General features: G+C 34.7%; 1 protein-coding gene across 1 annotated transcript; it reads right to left on the bottom strand.

Annotated features, from left to right (window-relative positions):
• Positions 1 to 758: 758 nt before the first annotated feature.
• Positions 759 to 21,448, bottom strand: LOC149174158 (glycerophosphodiester phosphodiesterase GDPDL7-like). Its single transcript, XM_089419195.1, has 10 exons — positions 21,315 to 21,448; positions 21,073 to 21,200; positions 4,615 to 4,911; positions 3,984 to 4,093; positions 3,300 to 3,804; positions 3,057 to 3,098; positions 2,621 to 2,935; positions 2,227 to 2,372; positions 1,631 to 2,111; positions 759 to 1,259 (listed from the first exon to the last, which is right to left on the bottom strand). The coding sequence occupies exons 1-10, from the start codon at positions 21,428 to 21,430 to the stop codon at positions 928 to 930; spliced, it is 2,472 nt and encodes an 823-aa protein (XP_089275321.1). The 5' UTR covers positions 21,431 to 21,448; the 3' UTR covers positions 759 to 927.
• Between the last annotated feature and the right edge of the window lie 4,385 nt (positions 21,449 to 25,833).

Consider the following 25,833-nt stretch of genomic DNA (forward strand, 5'->3'; position numbering starts at 1 on the left):
GCTTGCTTTTGCTTAACTGTTCATGGGCAATAGTGTTTTTCATTTAGACTTGATTTTTTTCTACAGTTTGTGGACAGTTTGCTAAGAGCACTTTTCACACATGCACAAGTGTTAGGAAAGAGAAATCAGTCTGTATGTTTTCCCTTATCCCTATTTCTGTTTGAACAGGGAAATCTGATAATATGGATATTCCCATAGAAATATAGATACTTTATTCTGAGAAAAAAAATGGGTGGATCTTCCTTCAAAGCTTTCCTAAAAAATAGCGTACTTCCTCTTAAATTAGCCATAGAAATATGTAGTCAATGAAAAGACCTTGCATATAGATAGGAAGGGAAAATAAATATGTGGTTAAACAATCACATTGTCTTTGTATAGATCTTCAGAATTATGATCTCAATGTTTGGTGAATGGGTAGGTCTTGGAAACCTCTACTTCTATCCAGAAATTAGATAAACTGCACATAGGATGAGTTTCGGACGTTACAAACCTAAATTGCCCTTGATATCATTTATTGGTTTAGCAATAAAGGTGGGCTGGACATACCTTCTCTTATATGCATTAGTACCAAACATATAAGGCTCGAGCTTTTGCCTCATAACCATCCCACTACCACATACGCATTCTAATCAAATGCAGGGCAGTGCAGTAACTTTATTCTAGACTAACTGTATTACATAACGGCTTCCCATTTTGCATAAGTACTTCAAGTTGGAATACATTCATCTATCAATTTCTGTAATCGAAAGAGTTGACGATTCATAGCTCGTAACAAATAAAATCAATTATTATATACTACATCTATGCAGGTAAGATGCTCAAAATTTCTCAGGGAGTCGTCAAAATCTCTACAGACCAAATCAGTGGTGGAGCATTTATGAAATGTCGGTACAAAAGAATTGTGTACGATAAGCCTTTTCAATTATACTAGAAGAATAATATAAAGAGTCCTATTAGAAGAGATACAGACAAAGACTGCCGAGATTGATCGGCATTACTGGGTTGACTGTGAGGAGCTGCTGCTGGCACATTGGTTGGTGAGGAGGCTGTTGCTGGCACATTGGCTGGTGAAGAGGCCGTTGCTGGACCAGAAGTGTCAGTAACAGGTGGCAATGGAGGTTCTGAAACTGTTGAAAGCGCTGGAGCTGGTGCCAGGGCAGGCGGCATGCTGCTGGGTGCCATGAGCACTTCTAGTGAGTCAGGGTAAACAAGGAACATTTGATACTCAGTTCCTGTCGGAGGACCAAGACAGGCATTGCCTGCAATTAAATATGTCATCAAAAGTGCTTAGAAAATTAGAAATAATGGAACAGTAGTAATGGAAAGTCTGTTAGACGATACCAAAACTCAACAGCCAGTGATACCAACATGCTACAAAATCCATACTGAAATCCTTAGACCACAAATCAAAAGGTTTGAATGAAAGATACATATATCATTTGACAGTCTAACAAACTAATTGTTTTTTTAATCTAAGTTTGGGAAAACAATGTTTACTTTAAGCACTAAACAAAAAATCATAGCAACGACTCTTACCGAGATATACGCGTGCTGTTTTTTTAATTGATGTTTGGGAAAAAATGGTGTTTACTTTAAGCACTAAACCAAAAATGAAAGCAATGAGTCTTACCAAGATATGCCCTTGCCGTTGCTGGAAAGTCTGTGATAAGCCCATCCACTTTTGCAAGACTTACAAAGGAGTGGATTTCCATGGTTGGATCTGAAAGATAGTCAAAGGCTAGCGAGGCAAATTCATTTCTGAGAAGAAAGACGAAAACTGACATATTATAGAGGTGCATTCGCTGGACAATATCTGTGTCCCCCACAAGAAATGACTGAGAAGCCGGGAAAATCACATTCCTCATTAATACTACAGCATGAGAAAATGTTTTCATCTCCTCAATGGTAGAATCTGGAATGCTGATAGCAGTTTCGTCCACAACATAAACAAGCTTAAATTTTGTAAGTTGCTTGAACTCTGTTAGCACAGCACTTTCATCAGATTGTATCATGATTCTATTGGTCATGTTGTTGTAACCACTCTTAGTTAGAGCTGAAATAATGGGCTCTATGATACTAAGATTCCTTTCCAATGATATAGCTCGTGCATTCTGTGAAAAAAAGCAAGAAACAAGATACACTTTATAGTATCATGAGTTAACATTTATTTCATGAGCTAGTTTATATGTAACTCTTCAGATTTCTAATCAGATTGAAGAACTGTACCTCTATGTTGATGATAACATGAACATTTCCTTGACTCTCTGCAAACTCTAAAAAGGCAGACAAGTTCATGTATTTTCCCGCATTAGCTTCTGCAGGATTCCTTAAAAGATTATAACCCTCTATATTAAACGGGCTGTAAATGTTTGCTGCACAGTACAAGAAATTCATATCACAGTATTACATCAGTTGCCCTCTGAAATACTAAACCTGTTATATTTTAGCAGAGCTAAAGTTCTCAATTATTATTGATAAAAAGAGGGAGAAGTTAGCAATGTACTATCATTTGAGGAACAATTCAAATGATTACACTTTTGAAACTTTGGAAATTAACAGGTGTGCGAGGAAGAGATTTTCTATTATTTTGACTGTTTCAGCCAGCATGGATCAGACTTACGTGTCAAGCTTTGAATTTCATTCCATGTGAGATCAAACGTGAAGATGCCTGGCTGGTTATTTGGGGTATCTAGCACCATTTTGTTGATGCCTGGTACGGTTGTTAAGCGAGATGGATAAAACACTGAATTTGATACGATATTTGTTCCTATCATAAGGTCTGGTGATTCCCTACAGATAGGAACACCATCTTTTGTTATTTGAACAGAGCAATCAATGTAGTCAGCTCCATCTCTTATGGCAGCCTGATAGGCAATATCCGTACAACCTGGGTAGTCACCGCTAGCTCCATTGTGAGAAATTATTAATGGTTTTCCTGGAACCACCAGTTGAAGCACAGTTAATGTTAGATTTCCAGCAGCAACTATATCAGAGAGCTAAACGACGCAGTTAAAAAATGACTAACAAGCAAGCAGGATATGAAGTGAACTGTGCACCTGCTTTGGAGGATATACTGACATTGCTCTGTGCATAGCAAGCTATATTGTCATTAATCCACAGAAATTCAATTAGTTTATAATTCTAAGAATCTTGATCAACAAAGAAATATATTCAGAAAGAGATATATACTTATTATTATAAAAACATTCTGGCCTTGAAAGACATAAGAAGAATTATAGCCCTACATGGGGTAAGGGATTGTACAAATTGATGAAGGTTAAGTAGCAAGAAAGCCATACCTATAGCCTCTGACGCTGTTACAGAGAAATCGGTTAGGACGCCATCAACTGTGAAATTCTTGTTGTCCACAAACTGAAGATATTCCCTTATTGGATCATAGCTATAATTGTAGCTCATGCCATATTCATCATTGGCAAAATTAGCAGCAAATATTTCCAGCCCTGCAGAGTGTGCATCTTGTACAATACTTGTAGGTGCTTGTAAATATAAGTTTGTACCGACAGGCCAAATGTAGTCCTTTGGAACCATGATTCCAGCAGCAAATGTCTTCACAAATGTTAAATTTTTTACGAGGGAACCATATGTTGCATTCGTTGATGGGTCCACATCTTCTTTGCCCAGAAGCATCAGTATTAGCTTTGTCTTGGTTTTTCTAAATTGTGGTGCAATGGCTTGTAAAAACCCAACCTCGGTGGAAGAAATGTAGTTCAAAGTCATTGATTTTGATAGAGATATCACAGATGATGACATGCTTAAGTTATGTTTTTCATAAAACATGGAGTACTGCCACATATCAAGAAAAATTAAAGTATCAAAGATGATGAAAAGAAACAAAACAGAGCGTAAGAGAAATCATTCAAAACAACACCCACAAAAGAATCTTGGTACTTTCTAGAAAAAAAATCACTAAAAGTCCACAACTGCGAAATGGAACATTAGATATGGGCATTAGAAATATATACCTGTACATTCAACCAAAATGCACCCGGTTGATATTGACTTATGTTTTCTGGTCGAAGCAATGGATATAAATTGTCAAATGCATAAGAACGGGATTGGAATGACTGAATTGCTGCAAAAAATTGAAGCATGAGATTCTTGTACTTATTTAAATTCATCAAAATCAAGAAATCCCACTATGAAAGTATAGATTCCCCTTTTTAAATCTCCATCAACTATAATATCTATTTGACTTTGGCTATAAAAAGGTCACACTAAGTATTTTCTGTTATTATAAGAGGGCCTCGGAGAGCCGGTTAAAATAAACCTGTACCATGGCATTACTGCATGCAAATAGTAGGCTCTTTATCTGGTTCTGGTAAACACTTATGCATCTGGATGATTTGCAGACACATCATTTATAAGAAAGGTAGTCTTTAGGTATTTTGTTTCTATAGGTTGACAGAAAGACAAAAGGAATATATAAGGAGCCAGGTTGGACAAGCTACGTGGATTGGGAAATATGTAAAAGATTCTATCAGACTTTTGGTACAAAGCGAAAAGTATGCCATTGCAAAAGGAACAGTATACAGCGATACAAATTTATATCGGTCCTAAAACAAAATCATAACCTGCTCTGTCCTTTCACTTCACCTTGAATATTGTTGAGGAGGAAATCAGCAGTGTAGTCAATAGAAAAGTATCCAGATACACTTTTGCCATTGACAACATAAGTCTTTTGCTGACCGGGGTAAAGCGAGTTAATGTTTGTGCTGTTATCCAATCTTAAATCTGACCGGCATATGCCTACCCCATCTTTTGATAACTGCAAGTCACAGTTCATTACAGCATCATACAAGCTATTATTAATTGCCAATTGGTAAGCAGGTTCAGTTTGTTCAGGAAAAAGCCCTGACAGTCCACCACGAGCTATGACAAGGGGTGCTTCACCTGCACAAGCAAATGCAAAAAATGAAAAACAGTCACAATCTTAGATTAGCTCTTCCTGGCGTCAGGAATGTCAAACAAGTGTCATCCTGAGTAGCAGTACTAGAAGTTTCATCGCTAGATTCCAGAGCAGTTATCTCACAAAAATAACAGCTAAGGCATATGAAAACATCATGAATAAAAAGAAGCCTGACTTCACATCTGCTTCAAGTTAAATCTCTCGTTGCAGCTTATCTCGTTAAACATTGAAAAATCATGTTTGAGGCATCGCAGACACTGAGTGCAGAGTGAGCTTGAAAAACTAATTAGTTGCCATATCCAAACATTATTTGTGACCTAACTGTTGCACTTGTTGTACATTGTGATTGGAGTAAATATTTGCAAGAAACTCAGATCAAATTCCATTGTCTCTCGTGTATTTCTTAAGCAGTGAGGATAATGGCCAGTTGAATACTTTTCCCAGAAACATCATTTGTAATTCTCTGTAACGGTTGTTGGAAACAAAATCTTTATCTATTGAAATCCATAGTCCAAGTAAAGGAAGGAAGATAAATTGAACATGATGTCCTAATTTGCAATAGCAACAAAAAAATCTAAATGGTATGAATATGTATGAATCATAGTATTGTGGTTCCAGGGAAAAAGTAAGAATCATTTTGTAGTGATTATAGCAGTGAGATTCACAGACAAATTATTTATCAATTTGGCGAAGTAGATTATTGGTTTCTGATATTGTTATGTGCTGGGTGTATATTCCCTTTTATTATATCTGTAACATAATAATTCAAACTACAGGATTAAGTGAACTTGAATGCTTCAAGTTGAGTAAGGGCATACATTTCTGAGATATGACATAACAAATATTTATACAATGAATCTGAGCCACGTTAGGCATGCTACTGGGTCAATGCTTGCAGTGTCCTTAACAAAACTATTTCGATATCGATTAATTGGTTATTCATAATTTATAAAAAGGTGAAGTGCCAATAATTGGGAAATAATTTAAATGTATATTGGAAAGTAAAATCACTGGACTCCAGAACTACTTATCTCAAATTTTCACAAAATAGCCACAAAGTATATAAAAATAATATGGGTGAGTGTAGATACATCTTAAAGTCAGAGGTATCAAAAGAATTGTAAATTTTTTAATTTTATGTTGCATAAGAAAAAATTACACTCCAAAAAATTTGATAATTTTAATATTTTATAGATTCAGGTTTCAATTGATCCCTTCTGGTATTTCATAGAATCAGTTTTAAAATTGATGTATGCTTTTCTTTTTTTAACTATTATGATATATACATATGTACGTTACATGACAACATCTAAATCATACTGAACTGTAGATGACCGAGGATAAAGCATCTCAGTTCAAAAAAAAACCTGGCTTTTCGTATCTCCTTGAACAATTAAAAACTAAGTTCAGGGCATCACAGATACTGAGTAGAGATTGAGGCTTGAACAATTTATCAAGTGCTATATCCAGATATGATTTGCAATTTGATAGTTTATTTGCTAGAAGTATATTCGTTTTTATTATAGTCAGAATAGTCAGACTAGATGTGTTCATGTGTTGGATGTATATTCCTTCGTTTTTATTAATTTATAACATAATAATCATACTTATAATTATTTCTATAACATAATAACCAAACTATTTATATGAACTCGATGCATATACTTGTATGCTTTTAGTTGAATGATGGTAGGAACAAATATTTATATAATGAATCTAAGCTTTATTAGGCATCTGGCAATCATTACATTATTCTTAACAGCACCTTTTCAATATCCATTAACATTCTTCTTAACCACACTTTTTCTACATCCATTAATTTGTATTCATAACTTATGAAAAGTAATTAATCACAAAACTTCGATCAGTTGTGTTTCAATTTATTCTAATCTATTTTTGGGTATAATATAATAATTTTAAATATATGAATTTTGAATAGTTTAACCCAAAAAAACTAGGTTGCATCAAATGCCTAATTCAGATATGTCTCATTGCCCAAAACTTTTGGAAATGCTGAACAGTTATGAAGTGCATTGGAATCACTACATGTTGTAACATGATTTTTCCAAATCTATAAACACTATATGGGATTGTTGGTAATGATTTCAAGGAATTTTAGCCATTTCTAATGACATTTTGGGCATTTTTTTGAAGTTTACGTACTCACTTAGCTACACGAGGGACATGGGATCCCTAGGAAAATATTGTTCTGTTCATGCCCATGACTTTTTAAGACAAAATAGAAATAGGGGATTTAATTTTGAGTTGTCACCTTCGTAATGTTATCACTCACATCTGTTCTGGGCAACTAGGAGACAACTATGAGTAATTAGCCCAAAGTCATGATTGATTACCTTTTGTTCAAACTAATATTTCTCGAATCTCAAGGGCTGATCTCTAATATTCATACATCATCAATCACTTAGAAAAATATTTGTGGTTATAATGAATGATTAGCACATATCCTTGAGATGTGTGCAAACAACCAAGGACATGACAAAGATTATAATTAGATAATATGAGAGAATTCTAATTCACAATAGTTAAACATAAAAGAAGAAAAGAAGATGAATATGTGTTTTAAGTGATTGATATAGTATGCTTTGGCCACACACATCATTGCACAAAATAAGACCTCCTCAAGGGTTCCCGTAGCAAGGTATTGATTCATGAGGTGGACCTCCTCAAGAATGTTTCCCATCATGTAGCTCTCTGGGGCTACAAAACCAAATTACCCCACCTCACTCCTGGAGGTATATCAGTGATCATGGCAAACTCTTCCTCCAATCTTGAGGACAACTTGTCGATCTTCGCGGATGCAGCCTGTTGATCTTGCTTCTTCTCTTTGTCCTTATTTCTGAGAGGGCATTGAGTGTTGTAGTGGCCAAGCTCACCACATCTGAAGCATTTGACCTTGGAAATGTTCTTCCTCTTGTGCTGCTCCTGCTACCCCTTTGATGCGAGGGCCACATTCTCCTCTTCCTTTACTTGCTTTGCCGCATTGTTATTGTTGTTGCCAGTGATGGTGGTCTTCACCAAATATCGCCCCATCTCCTCCTGCTGTAGATCAGCGCACATTCGATCCCAATCTGGAAACTTTTCTCTGCCCAGTATACTCTGGACGAAGGCCTGCCATTCTTCAAAAACGTTGTTTAGAGTAAACTGCACCAATTCTGTACGTTGAGGCGCTGACCCTACTGCAGACAGATGGTCTCAAATATCCTGAAGCTGGGGTCTATGCGCTCCCCTCTCTACATTCTTATGCATCTCAGCTTCTTCTTAAGATACATCTTTCGCTGCTCAAAATATCCCTCATATGCGTAGCAAGTGCCTCCCACATCTATTGACCAATATCTTTGCTATTTATGTGAGACACCACGTGATCTCGAACACCATCGAGAATCAACCTCTTTGCTTTCGCCATCTCCTTCTTGTAGGCCTTCAGCGGATCTACATTAGCGAGTACAACTACCGCGCTATCGATGTAGGTTTTGAGATCGTATTCATCTAGAAGACAAAAAATTCTTTCCTTCCAGATCACATAGCTGGAGGCTCCCTCCAACCGATCTTGATTTCTCAACCCTACTGATGCCATCTCTGAAGAAAGTCGAATTCCTCCTCTTCTCCTTTGCGCAACTACTGACTGGCTCTACTCACTCCCTGTTGGAGTGGGAAAATCTGCTCACAACTACTGCTGCTCTGCTAGGAAAAATCAAACTTCTGGGCTAGAAGTCCCCTGAGAAAAGAATTCCCTCAGTGTGTGCTCTTTCTTCCTCCTGACGTTATTTTGCACTAGCAAATTGCTGCAAAATAAATGCATCCCAGCTGAAGATCTTCTTTGTAAGGAAAAATATTGCATCTCTCTCTACCTCTGGTAATCTCTAATCTAGAAAATCTATTCTCTGTCGACTCTCTCAAAGAAATAAATTTTCCTCAAAAATTGACCCTCCTGGCCCAAGGGATTACATTGCCTCTGAGGGTTTCGAACTACTGCCTTTGCAGAGATTCGAAATTCCTCTTCCCTTCTGCTACTGAGCTCTCTGACTTACGATCTGTGCTCTTATACCACGTGAAAATTTAGAAACACTGAATCCTACTGCAACAACTGATTAAGTTTCTTCTATTTGTTAAATAAACTAAACAAATTATTTACTGCATCCTATGGTAAATATCGAACTAATACACTGCAACCTTCACAAATACAATATTGTGGAAGAAAAATAATGCTGGAAGAATAGATGCACACACACACAAGTACATAGTTATTTTTGGACCAATGTCCCTAGAAAAACCCAACTTGGGAAAATCAGTGCAGCAACTGACGGTTTTATTATTATGCAATAATAAATCTGAGTACAATTCTATGGATCCTCAAATATAAAAATCCATACAGAGAAATAACTGACAAAATTCTAGTGAGAAAAATCTCACTCTCACTGGTGATCCAACACTAACCTTGGCTCAAGATGAATTGCTCTTTTCTGCCTCTTTGCAGTCTCTGCGTCAGCCTACGCAGTGTTGCGTCACACAACTCAAACCAACGTCTCTCTCACTAACTGATCAACTGTTGTCTAGAAGATTGATTCTTCTGGCCTTCGGGCTCCCACTCCGGCTTCTAGCACTGAATCACTGCTTCTCCCCAACAAAAATACAGCTTCCCCTCTGAAGCATTGCACTGCCTCTCTGCTCTGTGCTGCTTCTTTGTTGAACTCACTATCTCTTTGTTATGCACTCACTGGACTGGAAAATCTCCTTCCGACCTCACTATCCCTTCCCCTCTCTCACTACTTCGATCTTACTGAATCACCTCCGACAACACTCAATTGCTACTCTGGAAATCAATTTCCTAGCAAAATCGAATTTCTGGTGTCTCAAGTGTGTTCTCCAACCCCCATCAAATTTCTTCTTATAATCTCTCGTTGAGACATCAACGACCAATATTAAAACATAATCAATGGTTAATATTAAGTAGAGCTCGATCCATGTCTTCTTCTAGAAGATTCTCACCATGACTTAATTAATACCCTTTAATTAATCAGTTTTCCTAAGTTTAGACTTAGGCACCATTAAAAAAAGATTAGTTATTTTAATTAAGTCGTCTCTAGGTAGAATTTCCAGAAAAGATTTCTAGGTTTTGGAGAATACATGTATTCTAGCCTCTCCACCAAATTTTGTGGCTAGAACACAATTGTTGCTACAAAAACTAACGTTTTGTAGCATCGAGAATAGGTAGCATGTACTATGTTTTCTTGATTGATTACTTCTCTCATAAGACATGGATCTACTTCCTAAAGATAAAGAATGAATTCTTTAGCAAGTTTCAGGAGTTCAAGCTCTTATTAAGAACCAAATAGAGAAGAATATCAATGTTTTGGGATCAAATAATGGGACTGAGTATACCTCCAATGAGTTCAAGGATTTGTACAAGCCTCGTAGGAATCATCTAGGATTTGAGTACTTTGTATAACCCACAACATAATGAGGTTGCAGAGTGAAATAATCAATATATCTAGGGGCTTATAAGGCCATGATTCATGACCAGGGCTTTCAATGTTTTTTGGGTAGAAGCATGCAACATAATAGTCTACATCTAGAATAGGTATGCTCATAAGATATTGGAGGAGAAGACACCAGAGAAAACATTAATTGTTGTGAAGCTAGAGGTAAGTCATTTCTACATCTTTAGTTGTTTAGTCTACATCCACAAAACTATAGAAAAGAGGACGAAGTTGGAGTCCCATAAGAGGAAGGGTTTATTTATGGGCTATAGTGATACTTTCAAGGTCTATAGGCTTTATATTCCAACACAATTGAAGAAAATAGTAAGTAGGGATGTAAATTTTGAGGAAGACTTTACATGAGCCCATTCGATGACAAAGAGTGAGGAGAAGGAAGCTACAAACATTGATCTAGGTTCACCAACATGTAGTTTCTAGTTAAAGATGAAAATCTTTAAATGAGGAGGAGAAGACATTAGCCCCATCCAGTTCTATCAGGAGACCTCCATGGTTCACATAGACATCAAGAAATTCTTAGAAGTATGTTAGGGATCCTAGGAGCACATTTAGGGAAAGCGAGCCTTCAAAGAAGTTTCCTACTTACATGGCACTAATGAGCAACATCATTGATTCTAATATTTATAGATTTCACAAGGTAGTAGATCAACATGTATGGAAGGATTCCATGGCTGAGAACTACACCTCCATCATGAAGAACAATGTTTAGGACATAGTGCCAAGATCGAATGCCCAAAGTTAGTAGTAACTTCCAAGTGGTTCTATAAAATCAAACATGTTGTAGATGGAAGCATTGAGAAGCTCAAGGATAGGTTTGTCGCAAGAGGGTTCTCCTAATATAAAGGGACTGAATTATGAGAAGGCATTTGCTCTAGTCACCAGGTACACTTCCATTAGGGAAACTATATCTCTATCTTCATTTATGGGATGGAGGATACATTAGATAGATGTGAAGATAAATTGAGGAAGAAATGTACATAGTGCAGCCTCAAGGATTTGAGGTAAATGGGAAGGAGACCCATATTCATGAGCTTAAGAAAGCCTTGTGTGGACTCAAGTAAGCATTGAGAGCATGGTATTCTAAGATTCATGGATATTTGTTGGGTATGGGCTTACTTATATTAAATATTTGTTGGGATCAATCCGCTTATTTTGGCACTATATGTAGATGACTTGTTTCTTCTAGGTGCAAAGGAGCTCATTACACGGTGCAAAGCATATATGCAAATTGAGTTTGAGATGAATGACAATAACATGATGCGTTACTTCTTGGGTTTGGAGGTTTGGTAGGAACTGGGGGAGATATTCCTTGGGCAGAGCAAGTATGCAGTTGATAACTTGAAGAGATTTTAGATGGAGGATTGCATACCTATAGCCACACCCATGATAGTGAATTTGAAGAATGTGATAGCTTCAAATTGAGAATTGATGGATCCCACATTGTATTGAAAGTTGATAGGTTCCTTAATGTATTTAGTCAACACTAGACCAAATATATGTTTTGTAGTGAACAACTTGAGTTATTTCACGGTGGAGCCAAAGTATGAGCAATGGGTAGAAGCAAAACATATGCTCGAATATTTGAAGGGAACAATGGAGTATGGTCTAAGATATCTTGTAAATAGTGAAGTTTGGTAGGGTATACAATCTCAAATTAGGTAGGCAGTGAAACAAACAAGAAGAGCACCTCAGGGTGCTACTTTAGATTGAGATTACTGGTGATATCCTAGTTCAATAGGAAATAAACTTTTGTGGCACTTAGGTCAAAGTAAATTATATGCCAGATGATACAACGATTTGTGAGACCATTTGGCTTTGCAAGTTACTTACATGTTTATTTGAGTATGATTTGGATCCCATGATGATTTACTGTGATAATTAAAGTTATATCAAACTCTGAGAATCTAATGTTTCATGATAGGTCCAAGCACATAGAGATCATATATCACTTTAGTCAAGACATGGTGCAAAAGGGAGAAGTGAACCTCCAATATATTCTCATCAATCAACAAGTAGCTAATATTCTAACAAAGCCCTTAACAAAAGGGAACTTTGAAGCATTTAGAGACAGACTTGGATTGGTGCACAATTCCTTCCACACAAAGAGGAAGTTTTGAGAAATATAGCTCAAGCAAGAGCTTCTTTCATAAGTTACGTGTGAACGTGTAAGAAGTAGTTCAGGACAACTTCTAGTGATCGCTTAGTAAAAGTGGGATATAATACCATCTTGTAATTTCACTTAAATCAATAAAAGTGAAAATAAAATTTCCAATGTTGTCCTAGTCTTAGAAACTGAAACAAAGTATTCTAGAATATTAGTGAATAAGTTTTTCTCTAATCTAGTTGTAGACCTCGTTATTGAGATAAAGTGGTTGTTGGGATTAAGGACATTAGTTGCTAGGATTAAGGATATTAGCTATCTCCCTCAAAGCATAAATAGGAAAAAAATGGGAGAAGTTGAAGCGCACATGAGAACATTTGAGAGAGGTGAAGACAAAGAGAAGAAGAAGAGTGCATCTAAGAGGAGAAAGTATATATTTATTGTAGCAAACATCAAGAGGGAATCAAATCTTACAATTGTACAAAAGTAGTTACTTCCTTCTCTTCAACAGAGCCATACTATACCTCTTTGTTATGTAGTGTTTTGTTTACCATATGGTCAGTTACAACATATTGTGCAAGTACCTTGTAAGCTTTGATCATTGGAATGATAAGTCAGTATGAAGGGAAAAAACATTGTGCATGTGTTATTCATTTATTACTTCCATTGTTTAGTTTTCTAGCAATATGTGTGATCATTACATGTTAAAAAATATTCATTTATATGATTAAATAAGTTCATATCTGATTTATTTAAATAAGAGCAACATAGGACAACAATTATCTAAGCCCTTTGGGAAATTTGATAGTCACTTATATTTTATTTCCTTAAACTAGATTTAGAGAATAAATTATGAGGAGTTAGAAGCCTCATCTATAAATAAAGGGTCCCCTCTCATGTTGTTGGATGTTATTTATATAATTCATTAATACAAGATCTTTCTTGGAGGTTTTGGTGTCAATCTTCCCAGGACTCTTTCTTCCTTGGTTTATTTTTTTGATCATCAAAGATATTATTGTGAATGTTGAATACTTCTATATTGCTAGGAAGATCAATCTATTGAAGGGTAAGAATTATCACTTGGGAGGAGGACGTCTAAGGTTTCTAACTCTTCCATTCTCCTTTGTTGACTTGGTAAGTGCTCAATGCCTTACCTTAATTTGTTTTTGGATCATTGTCAAGGGTTTTAAGTGTCTCATCTAATCCATACTTGATCTTGTTGGTAATGGCTTTTTCTTAAGGAATCCCTTCTTGTAGGGCCTTGGTTTTCATGTCTTATCTTCAGTAGACAAGAGACTATCATGCCCTAAGGCTTTATTCTCTCATTCTAATCCATAAGTTTGAGATAATGAAATTTGCAAGGGCCATACTTCTTGACTCCATAAGAAATAAGTGGAGATAAGACACTAAGTCTATTGCAGACAATTAACCACAATGGCCCTAAATATAAAATTTATTTTCTTTATTGCTTTATAAAGATATAAATTCTCCAAAAAAGGAAAAAGAAGATAAAAATATGTATTCATTGACTAGAGAAAGCTAATGTTTTATCTTACATTCTAGACATATTTGTGCAAGGGTTTATGCTTCATTAATTATCTCTAACCCTAAGAAGGAAATTAACCCTTCCTTCTTGTGTTTTAAGGGTTGTTCTAACATCTTGCAGGCCAAGTAAGGTATTTTTAAAATCTGGAAATTAAATTGTAGCTTTATAAATTATCTTTAGTGAAATCCTAAAGGCTATGATTTGGTGCTTAAATGTGTATTCTAACCCTCTCCTAACATTTATTTCATTTCTAGATCTTTTTCAAGCTAATCTAACATATCTAGTGGTGAATTGCTTTCTCCCAAGTGCTTGATTGTGTTTATATTTCATTGGGAGATCTTCATGGTGAAACATTAGGCAGATTCACAATCTTTTTTAATAAATTTATGTTAATTTCATGATTACGTATTAATTAAGCTTGTGATTTATCATTGTTGTGCTGCAATTTAATGTTGTATTCATTGACCTAGCAAAACAACCAACTCTTGTTCCAAGGTATTTTCACACTCTTGTGATGTTTTTTTTTTCACTCCAAATATGGAATTTCTACATAATTTTACCATAAACTAGAACTATAATTTGTGGACAAAAGTAAGGTTATCCTTATTTTAGCATACTCTCAAGTGGTAATTGAAAGAATATTTTAATTTTTAGTTTATGCAATCAAACTTCACTCGTGTGCATCAAAAGGTAACTCGTTCTTTCATTTGTAAATGGTATCTAAGTGCTAGTTTGTATTTATTGTTGTAACTTATATTTTATTTTAGACCTAATACATAATAATTAGCTCCTAATTCTTGTTACCTTGTGATGGCTTATTCCATTTTTCCTTATCAAATATTCTTTAAGGCATCTTATCATTTGCTAAGCACTAGTCCATCTAAACATATATTGAGGTGTGCATTGAAGTAAGCTATATTTTTCATTATAATGACTTATTTGATATGTTTACTTCATATAGATAGGGATACCCTCTTGGCTACACGGAATCGACCTAAATTGAAGGGGAGAACGTACTAAGGTGACAATGGTGCATTCCTCAAATGTGCTTGCCCCCATAGCATCGTGCTTTGGACTTCATAAGAGTACTAATTTGGGAAGTAACAAGTCACAAGAAAAAACATAGTGATAGAAGTAGCAAATATGTGAATTTAAATTTATTAAAGAAAACACTTTTGAAGAACATATTTTCAGACCTTGGGAAAAAATGCAATTCCATAAGAATCAACATGGTGTAGGATGTGACAAAGGTGAAAACTTATATTCTAGATTACTACAAATTAGTTCAATTTGTGCGTGCGAGATTTGTTGATAAAAAATTGAAGGCTTCATAAATTAATGAGATTAATGATACAATTGCTAATAAATATATCAAGGAAATAATTTAAGAACCATCATTTCATCAAGTTGGCCATAGGAGACATAGAGGCTTAATCTCCGTCATTATATTCATTGTGGGAAACAAATCATTTTTCAAATAAATGTCAAAATAAAATAAAATTAAAAGTATAGTTCATTGTGGTTGGATGAATTCTTGGTGTTGGAATCAACAAGTCAAGAAGTTGCATGTCAAAATAAAATAAGATTAAAAGTTCATTGTGGTTGGATGAATTCTTGGTGATGGAATCAACAAGTCAAGAAGTTGCATGAGTTTTACTTTCTAGTTTATACATAGGTAAAGACATATTTACTTGGAGAAATAACAAAAATAAAGGTTATTTAAACGTTCCTTCTCAATAAAGCTATGGGCATGATTGGGGTCCACCCTAAGAATAGAAAATTGAGTGCATTGATAAAATGGTATAGTCTTGTACTCAAGGGGAGGAGTACACTCATAAAGACAAAATTAAATCTTTTCACTTCCAAAGTGGGAATATATTGTAAAATTGATTAATGTTTAACCAAGACCACAATATTAATCAATTCAGGTGGGACTATATTGTAAAATTGATTAATGGTCAACCAAGACCACAATATCGATCTATTCAAGATGGTTAGCGGTCAATCAAAACCACAAGAAAGAACAAAAGAATCCAAAACTCAAGCTTGTATCCCTTCAACAATGTTCTCACATTGCACCTAATAGGGGGAGAATATCAATAATGATTGTTAACTTTCAAGTTTCAAAATCATAATATCAATGATGATAGACATGCTTCAAGTTTCAAAGCCTTATGAATCAAACTTCAATTAGAATTTAAGAATTCTAGCATGTCCATTGGCATCACCAACAAAACAACTACAATTCAATTCAATGGACTTCATCAAATCAACATATCTAGGAAGATCTGGCATGGAATCTAGAATCCTCTCATTGCTCTTCAATTATTCACTGGGATATTCTTCGACGTTTAATTATGTCTGAATTTAGATAGAAATTTAGTGATCATATTTGTTCATTGATAGTAGAATGATGATCCAATTTATTCACCAAAATAGTAGAAGATGTTGGTCTCTTATAGCCAAATTACTTAGGAAATGACCAAATAATCAAGTAACCAGAGAATGTCCAAAGATTGCAATTGTTCACTTCTAGAATTTCTACTCTCTTTTGAATTTCAAATGAACTAGTCAACAATCATATTGGCAGTTTTTCAAGCACATCTTCATCAAAGATTAGATCAAAGGTTTAGATTGAAGATAATATTGGTTTATGCACTAGTTCATGTTGCCTTATTGGCATAATAATTCAAACTTGTATTTGAACAAGAGAATGTTAGATTGTGAGTTCCTATACAATTGGAAAATCTAATATCACCTTCTTATGAGGTTATCATCCTTCCTATTAATGAGGTGTTGTCAATTATACACTAATTACTTCTCACTGAGATTTAGATCTAGAGGTGATCAAATACATGTACTATTTTCATGAGATGAATACATGCATTGAGAATGACTTAAAGCCTTCTTCACCAAATTTCTTGTCTTACTTGTTCTATTTCTAAACAATTTTGATTGAAATTTGTACATGTGGTATGGTCATTCTTGTTTTATTTCTTGCTTGACTTGTCTACATAAATTGGTTGAAAATATTATTTATGTACTCCTAGGTTATATATAGGGTTTAGATTATTTTTTGAGAACTATTGGGTCTCAAAATTTTATATAAAAGAGGTTCCTTCCTCCATTTGCAATGGTTTTTGAAAGTGCTCTTAATTTTGAAGATGCATTTTTCTAGGCTCTTTTACTTTTTTAAAGCATTAAATGGAATATGATAGTGTTTTCTTGCTAACACAAGATTATTTCCATTAGTGTATCATTGCTAGATTATTGTCATTTGTACTTGTTAATGGGGAAGAGCATATTTGCTACAATGAATGCTAACTAGGTGTAGTAATTTCTCTAAGTACTTTCATTGTTATTTTTGTCATGGAAATAATCTAGGTGTGGTAATTTCTTTGCATTTTTTCATTGTTATTTTGTTATCTAAGCACTAGTCCATCTAAACATATATTGAGGTGTGCATTGAAGTGAACTATATTTTGCATTATAATGACTTATTTGATATGTTTACTACACATAGATAGAGATACCCTCTTGGCTACACGGAATCGACCTAAATTGAAGGGGAAAACGTACTAAGGTGACAATGGTGCATTCCTCAAATGTACTTGCCCCCATAGCACCGTGCTTTGGACTTCATAAGAGTATTAATTTGGGAAGTAACAAGTCACAAGCAAAAACATAGTGATAGAAGTAGCAAAAATGTGAATTTGAATTTATTAAAGAAAATACTTTTGAAGAACATATTTTTAGACCTTGGGAAGAAATGCAATTCCATAAGAATCAACATAGTGTAGGATGTGACAAAGGTGGAAACTTTTATATTCTAGATTACCACAAATTAGTTCAATTTGTGAGTGCAAGATTTGCTAATAAAAAATTGAAGGCTTCATAAATTAATAAAAATGTTAATGAGATTAATGATACAATTGCTAATAAATATATCAAAGAAATAATTTAAGAACCATCATTTCATCAAGTTGGCCATAGGATACATAGAGTTTTAATCTTCATCATTATCTTCATTGTGGGAAACAAATCATCTTTCAAATAAGTGTCAAAATAAAATAAAATAAAAAATACAGTTCATTGTGGTTGGATGAATTCTTGGTGATGGAATCAACAAGTCAAGAAGTTGCATGAGTCTTACTTTCTAGTTTATACATAGGTAAAGACATATTTACTTGGAGAAATAACAAAAATAAAGGTTTTTAGAATGTTCATTCTCAATAAAGATTCGGGCATGATTGGGGTCCACCCTAAGAATAGAAAATTGAGTACATTGATAAAATGGTATAGTCTTGTACTCAAGGGGAGGAGTACACTCATAAAGACAAAATTAAATCTTTTCACTTCCAAAGTGGGACTATATTGTAAAATTGATTAATGGTCAACCAAGACCACAATATTAATCAATTTAAGATGGTTAGTGGTCAATCAAAACCACAATAAACAACAATGAATCACTAAAGAACAAAAGAATCCAAAGCTCAAGCCTGTATCCCGTCAACAATCTTCTCACCTTGCACCTAATAGGGGGAGAATATCAATAATGATTGTTAACTTTCAAGTTTCAAAATCATAATATCAATGATGATAGACAGGCTTTGAGTTTTAAAGCCTTATGAATCAAACTTCAATTAGAATTTAAGAATTCTAGCATGTCCATTGGCATCGTTAACAAGACAACTACAATTCAATTCAATGGACTTCATCAAATCAACATATCTAGGAAGATCTAGCATGGAATCTAGAATCCTCTCATTGCTCTTCAATTATTCACTGGGATGTTCTTCGACGCCTAATTATGTCTAAATTTAGATAGAAATTTAGTGATCATATTTGTTCATTAATAATAGAATGATGATCCAATTTATTCACCAAAATAGTAGAAGATGTTGGTCTCTTACAGACAAATTACTTAGAAAATGACCAAATAATTAAGTAATCAGAGAATTTACAAAGATTGCAGTTGTTCACTTCTAGAATTTCTACTCTCTTTTGAATTTCAAATGAACTAGTCAACAATCATATTGGTAGTTTTTCAAGCATATCTTCATCAAAGATCAAATCAAAGGTTTTAGATTGAAGATGATATTGTTTTATGCACTAGTTCATGTTGCCTTATTGGCATAATAATTCAAACTTGTATTTGAACAGGAGAATGTTAGATTGTGAGTTCCTATACAATTGGAAAATCTAATATCACCTTATGAGTTTATCATCCTTCCTATTAATGAGGTGTTGTCAATTATACACTAATGACTTCTCACTGAGATTTAGATCTAGAGGTGATCAAATACATGTACTATAAATTAATTTCATGAGATGAATACATGCATTGAGAATGACTTAAAGCCTTTTTAACCAAAGTTCTTGTCTTACTTGTTCTATTTCTGAACAATTTTGATTAAAATTTGTACATGTGGTATGGGCATTCTTGTTTTATTTCTTTCTTGACTTGTCTACGTAAATTGGTTGAAAATATTATTTATGTATTCCTAGGTTATATATAGGATTTTAGATTATTTTTTTGAGAAGGATTGAGTCTCAAAACTTTATATAAAAGAGGTTCCTTCCTCCATTTGAAATGGTTTTTGAAAGTGCTCTTAATTTTGAAGATGCATTTTTCTAGGCTCTTTTACTTTTTTGAAGCATTAAATGGAATATAATAGTGCTTTCTTGCTAATACAAGATTATTTCCATTACTGTATCATTGCTAGATTATTGTCATTAAATTGTGCTTGTTAATGGGGAAGAGCATATTTGCTACAATGAATGCTAACTAGGTGTAGTAATTTCTCGAAGTACTTTCATTGTTATTTTTGTCATGAAAATAATCTAGGTGTGGTAAATTCTCTACATTTTTTCATTGTTATTTTGTTATGGAAATGATCTAATTGCATCTAATATCATCTGAGTTGCTACATTAGTTTGTTTTTCTTTAAAAAGTAAAAAACATAAAATAAAATAAAATAAAAATTGAACATGGATATTTTAGAGACCTTTTTTTTCAAAATTTTGTAGTGATCTCAAAAAATCTTAAGGTTGTTGTAGCATGCAATTTGTAGCTCATGTAGCCTCTAAAACTATAACAAAATTGCTTTCTAACATAACTCATTTGATTCTATTTGTTCAATTTTGGCATTTGTTTGTCTCACCTTTGGACTACCAAAAATCATTATATATATATATATATATATATATATATATATATATTTCGATTAAAAGCTATTTTTACGGTAAATCTAAAGCTACTTTCATTTAATATCTTTCTTAAATTATGTCAAACAATCCCTCACACTTTTTAAAAACAACTTAATAAAATAAATATTAAAAGAACCATAGAAACTTCACATTTGTGATTATGATTACTGTTGAAACTTCACATTTAGGGGTGACACATGAAACTAAGAACTTAAGGTGGTAACATTGGAAACTAACAAATACAATGATGTGTGGTTTAATGGTAAGCTTCTCTCTGTGAAGCCCACGAGATCACGGTCATTGAATATAGTGTCAGATCATGTTCAAATGTCATTGAATATAGTGTCCTGCTATGCTCCTTACTCAAGGAGTAGACTCCCATTATCCGCTCTTACTAAATCATAAGAAATTGGTGTATCTGACTAAAAGACATTAGAAACTAACAAAATCCCAATTAATTTTTTAGTTCAAAAATGCATAATCCCAGCTCTTACTAAATCATAAGAAATTGGTATATTTGACTAAAAAGCATTGGAAACTAACAAAATCCCAATTATTTTTTTAGTTCAAAAATGCATAATCCCAGCTAAATTGTTTTCGTATATCTGACTAAAAATACATTGGAAACTAACAAAATCCCAGTTAAATTGTTTAGTTCAAAAATACATAATGCCAACCAAATAGTTCATTTCAAAAATGCATATCTTCAGAAAATATAGTTATCAATTTAACAGGAATTGTTATTGAAGAAAGAATGGCAAGAAACACCAACCGCTGAGAGTTTTCCAACCAGAAGGACTCTGAGCAGAAATCCGCTGTGTGAAGCACAGGAGTGCAAATATTGATACCAACAGCACCGTTGACTGGTGATCCAATGCCATGATCAATGATCTCGCGCAACTGCAAAGAGGAGATGACGGATATACAGTGAATATATGATGAAGAAAATGTATGAGATTGATGGATATACAGTGAACATATGATGAAGAAAATATATGAGATTGATGGATATACAGTGAATATATGATCAATGAATGTATGAGTATGAGGTCACCGGCTCCGCCCTCGCTCTTCCGGAATCTGTTTCGAATGAGAAACAATGGATCCTTCATATGATTTTTTCGGGGCATTAGATGCCAGCTGGCTATGTTGACCGTCCAGACCAAACTTGTGAGCACGTCCACTTTGACATGGACTTTTACAGAGAGGGAGAAGTGTTCGAAATGCAGGCCTTCGTGGGGTGAGGAGTGGCCTGGCTGGAGGGTGACTGGCTTTTGCGCGTAAGATGACGTGGCCACTCTTCTTACGCGGTGTTCCATGAAATTACGTAATCACATTCGTGTGCATATTCCTTGTGATTTTAAATGTCAATGCTATTGCTTTATACATAAGTTAGGTAAGTGGTGGAAATTTTCCAGAGTTTTATTTGAATTAGAAGTAAGAAGTCAACTTATAGGAATAATTTTTTTAATGTTTATTCAAATCAATTTGATTTGTTGTAACCGTGTTAAATTATTTGGTCAACAAAGGAAAATCAAGTCTAATAAGTTATATTTTCGACAATAATGACAGTTACCAGCCTTATTATTTCAATGGCATATTGTTATGATGGGATTTCATGAATGCTAACAACCAAATTGTTTTCATAAGTTTCCTTCAACACCTTGAGTTACCCGTGCAAGGGCACCCCTAGGGCACCCATAGATGTAGGGGTTGAACTTATGATACTAAATGATTATGATTTGTGCATACATATTACTGGCCTAAGCCTACTCCCTGTTCTCCTTGGGTTATGTCATTAAATTATTTTAAGGCTTGGACTGCAGTTGAGTGGTAAATTAAAGGAAATTTAACATAACTAGCCTCCTTTGTACATGTTATGAACCTAGAACTAGTCAAATTCAACATTCTCTTAGTGCTTGTCGACAACCTCTTATGTCAATTAGGTTGTATTTTAGTAGTAAATTAGTGAAATTTAACCACAATTTGTCTTGTGTAAACTTAAGATGAGTTAATCAATTGGGTCTAACCTAAGTGTTCATGGGTTGGAATGTTATGTTGGGAATCACGATTGTCATTAGACCAAAACCCACAGGTGTTAGTCAACAATCGCATTGCCAAAGATAAGGATCCATGAGAGTCGGTTAGTCCACACCGCGAAAAACACGGGGAATGTTGGTTTATCCAATGTCCAACAATCTCCCCCCCAACACGAGTCGGTTGTGTAACGAACTCGTGACCTACACTCTGATACCACTTGTTGGGAATCAAGATTTTTGTTAGACCAAAACCCGCAGATGTTAGTCAATGATCATATCGCCAGAGATAAGCATCCACGAGAGGTAGTTAGTCCATGTCATGAAACACACGAGCATTGGTTTATCCAATGTCTAACATGTTGTCAATCCCACCCAAACTCTATTCCCATAAGTGACATGTTGGGATCATAATGTGTATATTGTTATAACAAATTTGATCATTGTTGTTGAGCTAGCTTTGTGTCACGAAGAATAGAGGGTAATTTGATTAATGTTGGTGACATGGATTTGTGTCTTGATGAATCTAGGGTTTACCTTGGGTACCATCCTTGAAAGCAGGGGAAGTGATTGGGGGTTTTCTTCAAGAACAACTACTTGGAAAAAATGGACAAGCTAACTACTTTTTTTATTGATTGGGTTGTGGTCTAATGGTAAATCAGTGGAAATTGACCATAACTATTTTTACATGTGCATGTACAAGTGTAAGCTCTTTTTCCCCATTCTCCTTGAGACACGACAACACTTGTTGTTTTTTTTTGTTAGTGTGTCCATGACTTGAGGACTCGCTTGCGGTCTAGGAAACAACAACCCAGGGGCATCTAAGTCATCAAAATCGTTGAGTGATCCCACTTGGCTTGGCCCAAACCAACCCTTAACAAAGTTGGATTTTTTTGGTGTCTCCTCTCGACTCTCATAAGTTTCAAACATTGGCCACCTTGCATAATGAAACCCTTGAAATCTAGTCACACTAACATGATTTGACCACGATAGCATTTATTGTTTATTACAATTTAATGGTAAATTAATAAAGGTTTACCATGACTAGTGGTACTTTTTTTTACAAGAAAAAGATCATAATCCTTCCCATCGTTGAAATTAAAAAGAAATTCAATGTGTTTTAGATGCCTAAGAAAGATCCATCATAAATATCTTGATCCTATTTAGTATTTATTTAAGAAAAACATAGCTATATCAATTAAATAATAAAAACACATAAATCATTAACATATTATATATATATATATATATATATATATATATATATATATATATATATATATATATATATATATATATATATATATAGATATATATATATAACAATAATGCTCTATATTTTCTCATAAGTGTCAAAAACTTAGATCCCCCAAATTTCCCTATATCTGACATCACCAAAACCTATTTATATCTACTAAGATCTAAGGCCTTGAGATTTGAAGTTGGTGAATAATCATTCTTAAGACATGTCATTTTCAAGATTCTTTGTCAAAAATCAAATTTGAGCAACAATAAAAAATACTACCAATTAATTATTAGACCATATTGTAATCAATCCAAAAAATAATTATAACTGTAACTATTAATATCAAGTGTTAAAAAGGCAATCCTTGGTAGGGGTGGTTACGTTGGCGAAGAGGGAGTATCGTTGGAAGAAGTACGAAATGGATAATAGGTGTCACAGTTTGGGGGAGCGATGGCGATCACCCGCTAATGGTTTTGGATTTGCACAATGCCAGTGTTGTCATTTTAAATGCATGTTAATGGCGTTGGGGTGGCCAAAGTACATGAAGCGTGAGCTTGGAGGTGAGGAGTTATCCTCAACCTCTTTCCTTTGGATTCTTATGTGGTTGTCTGTGTTGTTTCTTGTTTCGTGGATGTAGAGCATGGGTTTTTAATTCTATTAGAGTCTAGGTCGTGTTTTGTTTATCATTGGGCGGTTGCAGAATCTAGGGTTCTACTTCGATTTGAGTCCAAGCCTTTGGTAGCGAGTTTGGAGGTACTTCTCTCCCCTTTTCTGGTTATGAATTGTGTCAAAGGTTTTTCTTTTGTTTTATGGGAGCTTATTCTATTTGCATGGGTCAAAGTTTTATCAATTAGGGTATATTTGTTCCAAGTCATTTCTTTTGGTTGCATTAGTGTCACGTTATTATTATCCTTTGGCTCTGTGAAGTGGAGGTTTTATTCGGCAGTGTATGGTTTCAACATGCAGTGTTACTGAGTCTTTAAAGTGTTGGATTCACCTGCGCCCTCAGTCGCAGTATTGAGTTTTCTCTTGTCCTTTATCTACGTCAATCTCTCTACCTAGTAAGGTATTGGGGATTTTATTGTGTTATGCCTCTGTGTTGTGGAGAATATGATAATTTGTTGGGGTTTGGTCCTTTAGTGTGACAAGTGGGTGGCAACCTAGTAATATTTCGATCAGGGTTTCAAGGACCGGTGCTTCATTCTTCATCTTGCTTTGCTCACAAACGATCTCTTAGTGGTTTTCATGTTTGTTCTTTTGTCACAGTACTCATGCCTCCTTGCCAAAGAATGATGAGCATAAGGGGTGCTTGGGCACTATTAGGCATAAACATATCCGTCCTTTTGCTTATGATTTAGTTGGGATGATTCCCTTAGAAGTAAGGAAGGAAATCCTCATGTTGGAGTCAAAAGAGACTGGTGAACATTTGTATCACTCAAATTCAAATATTGTTGGTGAAGATATGACTAGGGTCCCTAATCTTGGTAGATTTAGGAAACGCATGCTACATTTCTTGAATTCTTTGGCTCTTCACCAACAAATGGATATCTTGTTGCGTTTAATTTTTAAGGATAAGCAGGTCGAGAATTATAATGTATTTCTTCACTTGAAGATATCAAATGTATGCTCAGGAATCAACAATTCTGTTTAGACAATGTGGATTTGCGATTGGCCAAGGTTGAAAGTTTTTTGGTGTCAGATTCAGCTTCAAGTGACCTTACTGACCCACTTGGCGATCCTATTGACCTTCGGTGGACATTGCACATGGCTTGACAATTATCTCCTTTGATCAGGATTGGCTTTCACTGGTCTTCTGCTTTTTGCTTTGATTTTGGTCATCCATCTCTAGGTATGGTTTCATTATGGCGTTTTCAACTTGGTTTGTTCCATAAGCTCAGTGTGAAGGTTAATGGTGTGTGTTTTTGGATTTCACTATCATGGAAAAATTTGAATTATCTTTCTATAAATTTAACGTGTCTTTAATGTTTTTATTTTTATATTAGTCATAGTTGTCGATCGCAAGATGGTCTCTTTGGATTGTTTATAGGATTGAGACGCTCAACTTTCCATTATTATGTATGACCATGGCTTCCTACTTTCACTATCATGTCCATGCCATTCATGAAATTTTCTATGTCAGTTTGGGTATTGGTTTTGATCTCTTTAGTGGTCTGATCCAAAATGGATTCAGTAAAGCCTTCAGATCAAAATTCTTCAAATATAGGTGAAAGTGGAATCATGTTGAAGTGCT

This window comes from Pinus tabuliformis, chromosome 4_1, assembly GCF_031772625.1.
Source record: "Pinus tabuliformis cultivar Carrire ecotype Pingquan chromosome 4_1, CPIR1, whole genome shotgun sequence".
Lineage (NCBI taxonomy): Eukaryota > Viridiplantae > Streptophyta > Pinopsida > Pinales > Pinaceae > Pinus > Pinus tabuliformis.

Coding starts and splice junctions, on each gene's coding strand:
- LOC149174158 (XM_089419195.1), bottom strand. CDS start 21,430: ATGCCCCGAAAAAATCATATGAAGGATCCATTGTTTCTCATTCGAAAC. Junction 4,094..4,614: donor CCTCCTCAACAATATTCAAG/GTGAAGTGAAAG, acceptor AATTTTTTGCAG/CAATTCAGTCATTCCAATCC. Junction 2,112..2,226: donor ATGTTATCATCAACATAGAG/GTACAGTTCTTC, acceptor TTTTTTTCACAG/AATGCACGAGCTATATCATT.